Source organism: Oncorhynchus gorbuscha, linkage group LG13, assembly GCF_021184085.1.
Source record: "Oncorhynchus gorbuscha isolate QuinsamMale2020 ecotype Even-year linkage group LG13, OgorEven_v1.0, whole genome shotgun sequence".
Taxonomy (NCBI): domain Eukaryota; kingdom Metazoa; phylum Chordata; class Actinopteri; order Salmoniformes; family Salmonidae; genus Oncorhynchus; species Oncorhynchus gorbuscha.
Window position 1 is genome coordinate 92,116,495 of NC_060185.1, and position 13,345 is coordinate 92,129,839.

The 13,345-nt window shown below is 47.2% G+C and overlaps 1 protein-coding gene across 1 annotated transcript in view; it reads right to left on the reverse strand.

The window, feature by feature from the left end:
- Window positions 1–12,543: 12,543 nt before the first annotated feature.
- Window positions 12,544–13,345, reverse strand: part of LOC123994191 (sideroflexin-1-like) — a 40,678-nt gene continuing 39,876 nt past the window's right edge. Inside the window, exons 10-11 of the mRNA XM_046296722.1 lie at window positions 12,760–12,807; window positions 12,544–12,625 (exon numbers count right to left, since the gene is read on the reverse strand). Coding sequence (XP_046152678.1) covers window positions 12,544–12,625; window positions 12,760–12,807 — 130 coding nt within the window. The remainder of the gene's footprint in view (window positions 12,626–12,759; window positions 12,808–13,345) is intronic.

The window sequence follows — 13,345 nt, forward strand, 5'->3', positions numbered from 1 at the left end:
AGTTTCTCACAGAATGAAGAATTACATAATTCATTGGATTAGTAACACAGACCTGTGTGAAACAGCCAATAGTCAGTTATTGAATGTCAATTCTTCACTGTGAGTGAAACAACCGATGTGACATGGTAGAAGTAATATGTGAGATGGGACATTTTGAAAACCAGGAAGACTTGGGGCAGTAACATCTGGGTTTCTGGGGGGGCACCAGGAAGACTTGGGGCAGTAACATCTGGGTTTCTGGGGGTGGGGGGCACCAGGAAGACATGGGTCAGTAACATCTAGGTCACGGGGGACCACCAGGAAGGTTGTGGGTCAGTAACATCTGGGTCGCGGGGGGCACCAGGAAGGTTGTGGGTTAGTAACATCTGGGTCGCGGGGGGCACCAGGAAGACATGGGTCAGTAACATCTGGGTCGGGGGGGGGCACCAGGAAGACATGGGTTAGTAACATCTGGGTCGCGGGGGGCACCAGGAAGAAATGGGTCAGTAACATCTGGGTCGGGGGGGGGGGGGGGCACCAGGAAGACATGGGTCAGTAACATCTGGGTCGGGGGGGGGGGGGGGCACCAGGAAGACATGGGTTAGTAACATCTGGGTCGCGGGGGGGCACCAGGAAGACATGGGTCAGTAACATCTGGGTCTTTGGAAGATGCACCACTCAAGGATGACTGAAATGGAGTTCTAAGTTGATTTCCAAATGTCATTCTAACTATATAGAGTTAGACTACATTGCTAGAGACAATATGAAACACCCAATGTAAAGCTAGCAGGATAGATTGTAAGTCCTCTTCATTCATATTGTGGTCATGACTGATCATGCCAGAAGGCCTGCTTGTTAGTTGAACTGTCCAGTAGTGGCTTGTCATCTGTGTGTCATTCATCTACATTGCTGTGCTTTTCAACGTGAATGATGTAATCATGCAACACAATGTAGACACCTACTGATTCCTCAGATGCCAGTTTAATTGTGCTCTGATATGCAGACCACAGTGTCGGCCAGTACATGTATCTAGCCATCCAGGGGGGGTTGTGTGTGGAAGCCATCCGGTTGGGGTGGGGGGGTGGAAGCCATCCAGGGGGGTTGTGTGGAAGCCATCCAGGGGGGGTTGGGTGGAAGCCTCCAGGGGGTTGTGTGTGGAAGCCATCCAGGGGGGTTGTGTGTGGAAGCCATCCGGTTGGGGTGGGGGTGTGGAAGCCATCCAGGGGGTTGGGTGTGGAAGCCATCCAGGGGGGTTGTGTGTGGAAGCCATCCGGGGGGGGTTGTGTGTGGAAGCCATCCGGGGGGGGGTTGTGTGTGGAAGCCATCCAGGGGGTTGTGTGTGGAAGCCATCCAGGGGGGGGTTGTGTGTGGAAGCCATCCAGGGGGGTGTGGAAGCTCCAGGGGGGTTGTGTGTGGAAGCCATCCAGGTGGGGGTTGTGTGTGGAAGCCATCCAGGGGGGGGGGTTGTGTGTGGAAGCCATCCAGGGGGGTTGTGTGTGGAAGCCATCCAGGTGGGGGTTGTGTGTGGAAGCCATCCAGGGGGGTTGTGTGTGGAAGCCATCCAGGGGGGTTGTGTGTGGAAGCCATCCAGGGGGGTTGTGTGTGGAAGCCATCCAGGGGGGGTGTGTGGAAGCCATCCAGGGGGGGGTTGTGTGTGGGAGCCATCCGGGGGGGGGGTTGTGTGGGAGCCATCCGGGGGGGGGTTGTGTGTGGAAGCCATCCAGGGGGGTTGTGTGTGGAAGCCATCCAGGGGGGTTGTGTGGAAGCCATCCGGGGGGTTGTGGGGGCCATCCAGGGGGGTGTGTGGAAGCCATCCAGGTGGGGGTTGTGTGTGGAAGGCATTAGTGTTTCCATATAGGTTGTCTGTGGAAGGCATTAGTGTTTCCATATAGGTTGTCTGTGGAAGGCATTAGTGTTTCCATATAGGTTGTGTGTGGAAGGCATTAGTGTTTCCATATAGGTTGTGTGTGGAAGGCATTAGTGTTTCCATATAGGTTGTCTGTGGAAGGCATTAGTGTTTCCATATAGGTTGTGTGTGGAAGGCATTAGTGTTTCCATATAGGTTGTCTGTGGAAGGCATTAGTGTTTCCATATAGGTTGTGTGTGGAAGGCATTAGTGTTTCCATATAGGTTGTGTGTGGAAGGCATTAGTGTTTCCATATAGGTTGTGTGTGGAAGGCATTAGTGTTTCCATATAGGTTGTCTGTGGAAGGCATTAGTGTTTCCATATAGGTTGTCTGTATAATTATCTTGGAATAAACTGCTTTGCTGTTGTTCTGTTTTATTTTCATTTAAAACACACAGCATCATTCTGGCCCATCAAATCCACCTGATTCACTTTTTAAATGGTTAAAACATCCCTATTGCAGTTAGGTGCACTCGGTGGAAAAGGAATCTGCTGTGTCTAACCTTGACCAGTAGATGGCAGTAAGCAACCAGGGGTTTTGCCTATCTGGGTTTGAATGAGAGATGAACAAATGTTATATTTACATACTTTATCATATTTTGTTATTATGGAGACTGAATAAACCATGTGACCTGACCAGGGGAAATGCTAGTAAAGCTTCAGTCTTGCGCTCCAGGACGTTGACGGCATCCGATGTCACAGGAAGGCCACGATCATCAAGGACCTCTGACACCACAGCCTGTCCACCCCGCCACCACCTAGAAGGTAGAGACCGTACAGGTGCACGAAAGCTGGGAATGAGAGGCTGATAGAAGCTGTTTATCTCCAGGCCATCAGACTGTTAAACAGTCTCCACTAGCCGGCTACCACCCAGTACCCTGCCCTGAACTTTAGAGACTGTTACTAGCCGGCTACCACCCGGTACTCTACCCTGAACCTTAGAAACTGTTACAAGGTACTCTACCCTGAACTTTAGTCACTGTTACTAGCCGGCCACCACCCGGTACTCTACCCTGAACCTTAGAAACTGTTACAAGGTACTCTACCCTGAACTTTAGTCACTGTTACTAGCCGGCCACCACCCGGTACTCTACCCTGAACCTTAGAAACTGTTACAAGGTACTCTACCCTGAACTTTAGTCACTGTTACTAGCCGGCTACCACCCGGTACTCTACCCTGAACTTTAGTCACTGTTACTAGCCGGCTACCACCCAGTACTCTACCCTGAACTTTGTTGTTAAATCCACTTCAAATCAGTGTAGATGAAAGGGAGGAGACAGGTTAAAGCATTTGTAAGCCTTGAGACAACTGAGACATGGATTGAGTATGTCTGCCATTCAGAGGGTGAAGACAATATTTAAGTGCCTTTAAACGGGGTATGGTAGTAAGTGCCAGGTGCACCGGTTTGTGCCAAGAACTGCAACGCTGCTGGGTTTTTCACAACAGGTTCCCGTGTGTATCAAGAATGGTCCACCACCCAAAGGACATTAAGCCGACTTCACACAACTGTGGGAAGCATTAGTCAACATGGGCCAGCACCCCTGCTTTAGACACCTTGTAGAGTCCATGCCACGAAGAAATTAGGCTGTGTTGAGGAATTTTATTGCCCCTGAGATAAAATCTTTAAATTTACATTTACATTTAAGTCATTTAGCAGACGCTCTTATCCAGAGCGACTTACAAATTGGTGCATTCACCTTATGACATCCAGTGGAACAGTCACTTTACAATAGTGCATCTAAATCTGTGTATATGACTGATCTTTGATTTCATTTAGTAGTAAAAACAAACGACACAACCCTTTTGAGACTTCATTATTTTTTTATTTCATCCAGTTAGTCTTGACATGACAACATCCCAAATATACTGATAAAAATAATAATTTAAAATATCATTATTCCAGAATACCCTTTTCCTAAAAATACCCATTTCATTTAGATGACTGAACTGTCACGACGTAGTCCTCTCGACTGTATTTGTATCACTTTGGCTAAGATTGACATTGCAGCAGATTGACTTGGCAGATAGACTGAAGGCCTGTAAAACATTGATTGATATTTACGTAAGACTTTTAATTTGTAGTAATTAAGGTTTTTGTTCGGGCAGGTTTGTGTGGCATTTCTTGGGGTTTGGTACATCAAGTTAAAGAGACACGAATACATTGTCTGCTGGTTGTGACAAATATTGTTATTAAGAATCCCATTGTGCTGATCTCACGCTAGTTGGTGCTTTTCAAAAGGTACATTAACATATTTAATTAATTAATGTGAATGTGCTTCATCACATAAATCATTTATAGGACTTTAAGTTTGAAATACTGAGAATTAGAAATATGTAGTATCCCAGATCAACCATCAATTACAATATTCCAAATATAGCATTCACAGTTTAACATATGAAAAACATCAAACAATGAATGGATGCTGAGACTGTGATTCAAGCCTAGGTACGTTATAGAGCAGACCACTTTGACGTCATTTACAGCGTTTACCGTCAGCGTTTACCGTTTTGAACGTCAGAGAAATTGCCTTTTAAAAGGTGCAGTGTCTGTCCAATACACTGCTCTTACAACCAGCCTTGGATTGAATCTCCGCCTCGGTTTGAATTAGATCTGCCGATGCTACATTTAACTACTGAAATACACTGAAACGTTATCCATCGCTCAACGCCTCTTCCTAACATCTGGAAGAACGACTTCTATAGCAGGATTCTCCGTGAAAATACTTATATAGAAACCATAAGTCAATATTGGTAGATATATTTTTCATACTTAAAACATGTAAAAACACCTTACAGAAATGAAAACGGAGGACACTATTATCAACCCAACGGAATGTTCACAATAATTATTTTAAACACTTTTTTATTTTTTTAAAGTATTACTTCCATTTACTTCTTAGACATAAACTCTGAAATAAACTGGATAAAAAAATAGCAATCTGTCTAGTGTGTGTTTTTTTTTATGTACTCGTAACGCTATTATCCAGAGTTTATTTTTGTCGGACAGTACTGGACCCGCAGCCTACCTGTAGTTTTTGCTGATGTTATTGTAGTCCCGAGTTTAACACCATAACAGTGCATTTGAGTGAATCTTTCAGCAGGTCAATCATTCACTATTCCTCGAATTCTTTTGTCATATAGATTTTAAATTAGGGATTGATAGTAACAGTGCATTTGAGTGAATCTTTCAGCAGGTCAATCATTCACTATTCCTCGAATTCTTTTGTCATATAGATTTTAAATTAGGGATTGATAGAACGTGCACAAGACATGCTGCGCTTTTGTCTAGCCTGAGAGATGGTCTAGCCAGTCTGAGACAGCAGCAGAGGAGCAGAATAAAAACAAACTGACCATCATCTCTTTGGCTCATGGTTCAGCAAGGTGGGTTGTCTCGTGACTGGGTCGGCATTAGGGACCGCAAGGTTTTTCTCTTTATCAAGAAACAACACAACACTTCACAATGCTGTGCAACACCTTGAAATGGATCGCTACTTTCATTTCAAGGCAAGACGGCATGGCGGATTCTGCTTTAGGGGGAGACCCCTCCCACCCCCCAGATACTGTATCAAACTATACGTTGTTTTTAACATGAGATTTGTCATTGTTTTGAAACACAGATACAACGGATGCCACCCTGAAAGCAGTGTAGGCTGCTGAGGAGATAACAGCTCATAATAACAGCCTGTAAGCAGTGTAGGCTGCTGAGGGAGAACAGCTCATAATAACAGCCTGTAAGCAGTGTAGGCTGCTGAGGAGAGAACAGCTCATAATAACAGCCTGTAAGCAGTGTAGGCTGCTGAGGAGAGAACAGCTCATAATAACAGCCTGTAAGCAGTGTAGGCTGCTGAGGAGATAACAGCTCATAATAACAGCCTGTAAGCAGTGTAGGCTGCTGAGGAGAGAACAGCTCATAATAACAGCCTGTAAGCAGTGTAGGCTGCTGAGGAGAGAACAGCTCATAATAACAGCCTGTAAGCAGTGTAGGCTGCTGAGGGGAGAACAGCTCATAATAACAGCCTGTAAGCAGTGTAGGCTGCTGAGGGGAGAACAGCTCATAACAGCCTGTAAGCTGCTGAGGGGAGAACAGCTCATAATAACAGCCTGTAAGCAGTGTATGCTGCTGAGGAGAGAACAGCTCATAATAACAGCCTGTAAGCAGTGTAGGCTGCTGAGGAGAGAACAGCTCATAATAACAGCCTGTAAGCAGTGTAGGCTGCTGAGGAGAGCAGTGTAGGCTGCTGAGGGGAGAACAGCTCATAATAACAGCCTGTAAGCAGTGTAGGCTGCTGAGGAGAGAACAGCTCATAATAACAGCCTGTAAGCAGTGTAGGCTGCTGAGGGGAGAACAGCTCATAATAACAGCCTGTAAGCAGTGTAGGCTGCTGAGGAGAGAACAGCTCATAATAACAGCCTGTAAGCTGCTGAGGGGAGAACAGCTCATAATAACAGCCTGTAAGCAGTGTAGGCTGCTGAGGAGAGAACAGCTCATAATAACAGCCTGTAAGCAGTGTAGGCTGCTGAGGAGAGAACAGCTCATAATAACAGCCTGTAAGCAGTGTAGGCTGCTGAGGGGAGAACAGCTCATAACAGCCTGTAAGCTGCTGAGGGGAGAACAGCTCATAATAACAGCCTGTAAGCAGTGTAGGCTGCTGAGGGGAGAACAGCTCATAATAACAGCCTGTAAGCAGTGTAGGCTGCTGAGGAGAGAACAGCTCATAATAACAGCCTGTAAGCAGTGTAGGCTGCTGAGGAGAGAACAGCTCATAATAACAGCCTGTAAGCAGTGTAGGCTGCTGAGGGGAGAACAGCTCATAATAACAGCCTGTAAGCAGTGTAGGCTGCTGAGGAGAGAACAGCTCATAATAACAGCCTGTAAGCAGTGTAGGCTGCTGAGGGGAGAACAGCTCATAACAGCCTGTAAGCTGCTGAGGGGAGAACAGCTCATAATAACAGCCTGTAAGCAGTGTAGGCTGCTGAGGAGAGAACAGCTCATAATAACAGCCTGTAAGCAGTGTAGGCTGCTGAGGGGAGAACAGCTCATAACAGCCTGTAAGCTGCTGAGGGGAGAACAGCTCATAATAACAGCCTGTAAGCAGTGTAGGCTGCTGAGGGAGAACAGCTCATAATAACAGCCTGTAAGCAGTGTAGGCTGCTGAGGGAGAACAGCTCATAATAACAGCCTGTAAGCAGTGTAGGCTGCTGAGGAGAGAACAGCTCATAATAACAGCCTGTAAGCAGTGTAGGCTGCTGAGGAGAGAACAGCTCATAATAACAGCCTGTAAGCAGTGTAGGCTGCTGAGGAGAGAACAGCTCATAATAACAGCCTGTAAGCAGTGTAGGCTGCTGAGGGGAGAACAGCTCATAACAGCATGTAAGCTGCTGAGGGGAGAACAGCTCATAATAACAGCCTGTAAGCAGTGTAGGCTGCTGAGGAGAGAACAGCTCATAATAACAGCCTGTAAGCAGTGTAGGCTGCTGAGGAGAGAACAGCTCATAATAACAGCCTGTAAGCAGTGTAGGCTGCTGAGGGGAGAACAGCTCATAATAACAGCCTGTAAGCAGTGTAGGCTGCTGAGGAGAGAACAGCTCATAATAACAGCCTGTAAGCTGCTGAGGGGAGAACAGCTCATAATAACAGCCTGTAAGCAGTGTAGGCTGCTGAGGAGAGAACAGCTCATAATAACAGCCTGTAAGCAGTGTAGGCTGCTGAGGGGAGAACAGCTCATAATAACAGCCTGTAAGCAGTGTAGGCTGCTGAGGGGAGAACAGCTCATAACAGCCTGTAAGCTGCTGAGGGGAGAACAGCTCATAATAACAGCCTGTAAGCAGTGTAGGCTGCTGAGGAGAGAACAGCTCATAATAACAGCCTGTAAGCTGCTGAGGAGAGAACAGCTCATAATAACAGCCTGTAAGCAGTGTAGGCTGCTGAGGAGAGAACAGCTCATAATAACAGCCTGTAAGCAGTGTAGGCTGCTGAGGGGAGAACAGCTCATAACAGCCTGTAAGCTGCTGAGGAGAGAACAGCTCATAATAACAGCCTGTAAGCAGTGTAGGCTGCTGAGGGGAGAACAGCTCATAATAACAGCCTGTAAGCAGTGTAGGCTGCTGAGGGGAGAACAGCTCATAATAACAGCCTGTAAGCAGTGTAGGCTGCTGAGGAGAGAACAGCTCATAATAACAGCCTGTAAGCAGTGTAGGCTGCTGAGGGAGAACAGCTCATAATAACAGCCTGTAAGCTGCTGAGGGAGAACAGCTCATAATAACAGCCTGTAAGCAGTGTAGGCTGCTGAGGAGAGAACAGCTCATAATAACAGCCTGTAAGCAGTGTAGGCTGCTGAGGAGAGAACAGCTCATAATAACAGCCTGTAAGCAGTGTAGGCTGCTGAGGGGAGAATAGCTCATAATAACAGCCTGTAAGCAGTGTAGGCTGCTGAGGGGAGAACAGCTCATAACAGCCTGTAAGCTGCTGAGGGGAGAACAGCTCATAATAACAGCCTGTAAGCTGCTGAGGGGAGAACAGCTCATAATAACAGCTGCAGTGTAGGCTGGAGAGAACAGCTCATAATAACAGCCTGTAAGCAGTGTAGGCTGCTGAGGGAGAACAGCTCATAATAACAGCCTGTAAGCAGTGTAGGCTGCTGAGGGGAGAACAGCTCATAACAGCCTGTAAGCTGCTGAGGGAGAACAGCTCATAATAACAGCCTGTAAGCAGTGTAGGCTGCTAGAACAGCTCTAACAGCCTGTAAGCTGCTGAGGAGAGAACAGCTCATAATAACAGCCTGTAAGCAGTGTAGGCTGCTGAGGAGAGAACAGCTCATAATAACAGCCTGTAAGCAGTGTAGGCTGCTGAGGGGAGAACAGCTCATAACAGCCTGTAAGCTGCTGAGGAGAGAACAGCTCATAATAACAGCCTGTAAGCAGTGTAGGCTGCTGAGGGGAGAACAGCTCATAATAACAGCCTGTAAGCAGTGTAGGCTGCTGAGGGGAGAACAGCTCATAATAACAGCCTGTAAGCAGTGTAGGCTGCTGAGGAGAGAACAGCTCATAATAACAGCCTGTAAGCAGTGTAGGCTGCTGAGGGGAGAACAGCTCATAATAACAGCCTGTAAGCTGCTGAGGGGAGAACAGCTCATAATAACAGCCTGTAAGCAGTGTAGGCTGCTGAGGAGAGAACAGCTCATAATAACAGCCTGTAAGCAGTGTAGGCTGCTGAGGGAGAACAGCTCATAATAACAGCCTGTAAGCAGTGTAGGCTGCTGAGGGGAGAATAGCTCATAATAACAGCCTGTAAGCAGTGTAGGCTGCTGAGGGGAGAACAGCTCATAACAGCCTGTAAGCTGCTGAGGGGAGAACAGCTCATAATAACAGCCTGTAAGCTGCTGAGGGGAGAACAGCTCATAATAACAGCCTGTAAGCAGTGTAGGCTGCTGAGGAGAGAACAGCTCATAATAACAGCCTGTAAGCAGTGTAGGCTGCTGAGGAGAGAACAGCTCATAATAACAGCCTGTAAGCAGTGTAGGCTGCTGAGGGGAGAATAGCTCATAATAACAGCCTGTAAGCAGTGTAGGCTGCTGAGGGGAGAACAGCTCATAACAGCCTGTAAGCTGCTGAGGGGAGAACAGCTCATAATAACAGCCTGTAAGCTGCTGAGGGGAGAACAGCTCATAATAACAGCCTGTAAGCTGCTGAGGGGAGAACAGCTCATAATAACAGCCTGTAAGCAGTGTAGGCTGCTGAGGGGAGAACAGCTCATAATAACAGCCTGTAAGCAGTGTAGGCTGCTGAGGAGAGAACAGCTCATAATAACAGCCTGTAAGCAGTGTAGGCTGCTGAGGAGAGAACAGCTCATAATAACAGCCTGTAAGCAGTGTAGGCTGCTGAGGGGAGAACAGCTCATAATAACAGCCTGTAAGCAGTGTAGGCTGCTGAGGGGAGAACAGCTCATAACAGCCTGTAAGCTGCTGAGGGGAGAACAGCTCATAATAACAGCCTGTAAGCTGCTGAGGGGAGAACAGCTCATAATAACAGCCTGTAAGCAGTGTAGGCTGCTGAGGAGAGAACAGCTCATAATAACAGCCTGTAAGCTGCTGAGGGGAGAACAGCTCATAATAACAGCCTGTAAGCAGTGTAGGCTGCTGAGGAGAGAACAGCTCATAATAACAGCCTGTAAGCAGTGTAGGCTGCTGAGGGGAGAACAGCTCATAATAACAGCCTGTAAGCAGTGTAGGCTGCTGAGGGGAGAACAGCTCATAACAGCCTGTAAGCTGCTGAGGGGAGAACAGCTCATAATAACAGCCTGTGAGCTGCTGAGGGGAGAACAGCTCATAATAACAGCCTGTAAGCAGTGTAGGCTGCTGAGGAGAGAACAGCTCATAATAACAGCCTGTAAGCTGCTGAGGGGAGAACAGCTCATAATAACAGCCTGTAAGCAGTGTAGGCTGCTGAGGAGAGAACAGCTCATAATAACAGCCTGTAAGCAGTGTAGGCTGCTGAGGAGAGAACAGCTCATAATAACAGCCTGTAAGCTGCTGAGGAGAGAACAGCTCATAATAACAGCCTGTAAGCAGTGTAGGCTGCTGAGGAGAGAACAGCTCATAATAACAGCCTGTAAGCAGTGTAGGCTGCTGAGGAGAGAACAGCTCATAATAACAGCCTGTAAGCAGTGTAGGCTGCTGAGGAGAGAACAGCTCATAATAACAGCCTGTAAGCAGTGTAGGCTGCTGAGGGGAGAATAGCTCATAATAACAGCCTGAACGGAGCAAATGGAATGGCATCCAACACCTGGAAACCATGGAAACCATGTGTTTGAAGCATTTGATACCATTCCACTGATTCCGCTCCAGTCTTTAACACGAGCCCGTCCCTCCCCAATTAAAGTGCCACCAACTTCCTGTGCCTGAAGTGACGAAACACCTGCTGTATTATCACACTAATGAGGAGTGGTTTGTTCATGCATGGTTTGGGAAGCAGAATAGATAGTCTGGAATAAACATCAATTATATGAAGATATTGCATCAAAAGCACCAGTAATATACATAAATGGTTATTGTAGACCATTAAAAGATCTCACACTGTTAGGGGGAGTAAACACTGGTCATGGAACCAATGTAGACACCATCCAAAATGGCACCCTATTCCCTACATAGTGCACTACTTTTGACCAGAGCCCTATGAGAATAGGATGCCATTTGGGACACACACCTGGCAAAGTTCACTCATTTGGCAAATATGAATTCATTAAAATGCACTGTATGTCATATTGTTATTCTCTGAAATTATTTGTTGAGAGGTCTCACAAACCGTTGTTGAGATTTGGCAAATAAATTAACTTAATTTTGGAGTAGGCATCATAGTTTGATTAAGACTGACTAACACTGATTACTGCTATTGTTACAAATACAGGAATACAGACCCTGTTATTTTTTCCTGGTTCTCCACTGAACACAAACAACTGTTTTGAATATGAAAATGTTTTGGCAGAAAAAATACAAATCGACAGAAAAGTCAACTATTAAAAAAACTGCATGGGAATAGAAAAAACAACAACCACCTCCTCTCACTGTACACAGACCCAACTATAAACCACCATCATCACAGTGCCAGAATTACAACGAGACCAATTTCTTCTGCAATTGAAAATAAATCACACATAGCAGCAAACACAAAGAGAGGGTGACGGAGAGAGGGTGACAGAGAGGGTGACAGAGAGAGGGTGACGGAGAGAGGGTGACAGAGAGGGTGACAGAGAGGGGGTGACAGAGAGAGGGTGCCGGAGAGAGGGTGACAGAGAGGGTGACAGAGAGGGTGACAGAGAGAGGGTGACGGAGAGAGGGTGACGGAGAGAGGGTGACAGAGAGGGTGACACAGAGAGGGTGACACAGAGAGGGTGACAGAGAGGGTGACAGAGAGGGTGACAGAGAGGGTGACAGAGAGGGTGACAGAGAGGGTGAGAGAGGGTGACGGAGAGAGGGTGACAGAGAGGGTGAGAGGGTGACAGAGAGGGTGACAGAGGGGGGGTGAAGGGAGGAGAGAAACAAGGGACGGAGAGAGGGTGACAGAGAGGGTGACAGAGAGGGTGACAGAGAGTGTTGGTGGTGTCTGAAGGTAGTGCCAGGAGTGTTGGTGGTGTCTGCCACCAGTGAAGGGAGGAGAGAAACAAGGGATTCTGTATGTGGAGAGGAGGAGAAAAAGGAGGGCAGTTGATGGATGCCAGGAGGGTTGGTGGTGTCTGACCAGCAAAACTTACAGAACTTTGTACAGATGGTGTGAGGGTAGTATGGTAGTGCCAGGAGGGTTGGTGGTGTCTGCCACAGATGGTGTGAGGGTAGTATGGTACAGAATGAGGAAGAGGGTTGGTGGTGTCTGCCACCAGTACAGATGGTGTGAGGGTAGTATGGTAGTGCCAGGAGGGTTGGTGGTGTCTGCCACCAGTACAGATGGTGTGAGGGTAGTATGGTAGTGCCAGGAGGGTTGGTGGTGTCTGCCACCAGTACAGATGGTGTGAGGGTAGTATGGTAGTGCCAGGAGGGTTGGTGGTGTCTGCCAGAGGAGGGGTTGGTAGTGCCAGGATGCCACCAGCTGGAGGGTTGGTGGTGTCTGCCACTCAGATGGTGTGAGGGTAGTATGGTAGTCCTTTGTTGAAGTAGATCCTGGACACTCATAGTCCATCCTCTCCCCCGGGGTGGCTCGCACGGATCTTCTCCTGAAGCTCTGGCTCCAATCGGCTTACTGACATAGAGCTAAAAGAAAGAAAGAAAGAAAAAGAAAGAAAGAAAGAAAAGAAAGAAAGAAGAGAAAGAAAGAAAGAGAGAGAGAGAACACATATTATTGCTGTGATACTGATCAACACAGCTAGCAATGCTGATTCACTCACCTCTTCTGGGGGAACAGTGCACAGCATAGCGGAGTGGCAAACACCAGGCTGAAAGACAAGCAACACATCTATTATATAGAGCTAGAGACTGTAGATTAGATACCATAGCTATAATGCTTGTTGCTTTAAAACATGTTTAAAACATGCTCATCACATGTCCTTCACAGCGTTGACTGTATGACATTTTTCCGGCGCCGACAGAGATGGCCGCCTCACTTCACGTTCTTAGGAAACTGTGCAGTATTTCGTTTTTTTACGTGTTATTTCTTACGTTGGTACCCCAGTCGGGAGGAACTACTGGATTTAAGAGCAACGTCAACTCACCATCATTACGACTAGGAATACGACTTTCCCGAAGCGGATCCTGTGTTTTGCCCACCACCCGGGACAATGGATCGAATTCCAGCCGGCGAACCAAAACAACGACACCGTAAAAGGGGCAGACGAAGCGGTCTTCTGGTCAGGCTCTGGAGACGGGCACATCGCGCACCGCTCCCGAGCATACTACTCGCCAATGTCCAGTCTCTTGACAACAAGGTTGATGAAATCTGAGCAACGGTAGCATTCCAGAGAGACATCAGAGACT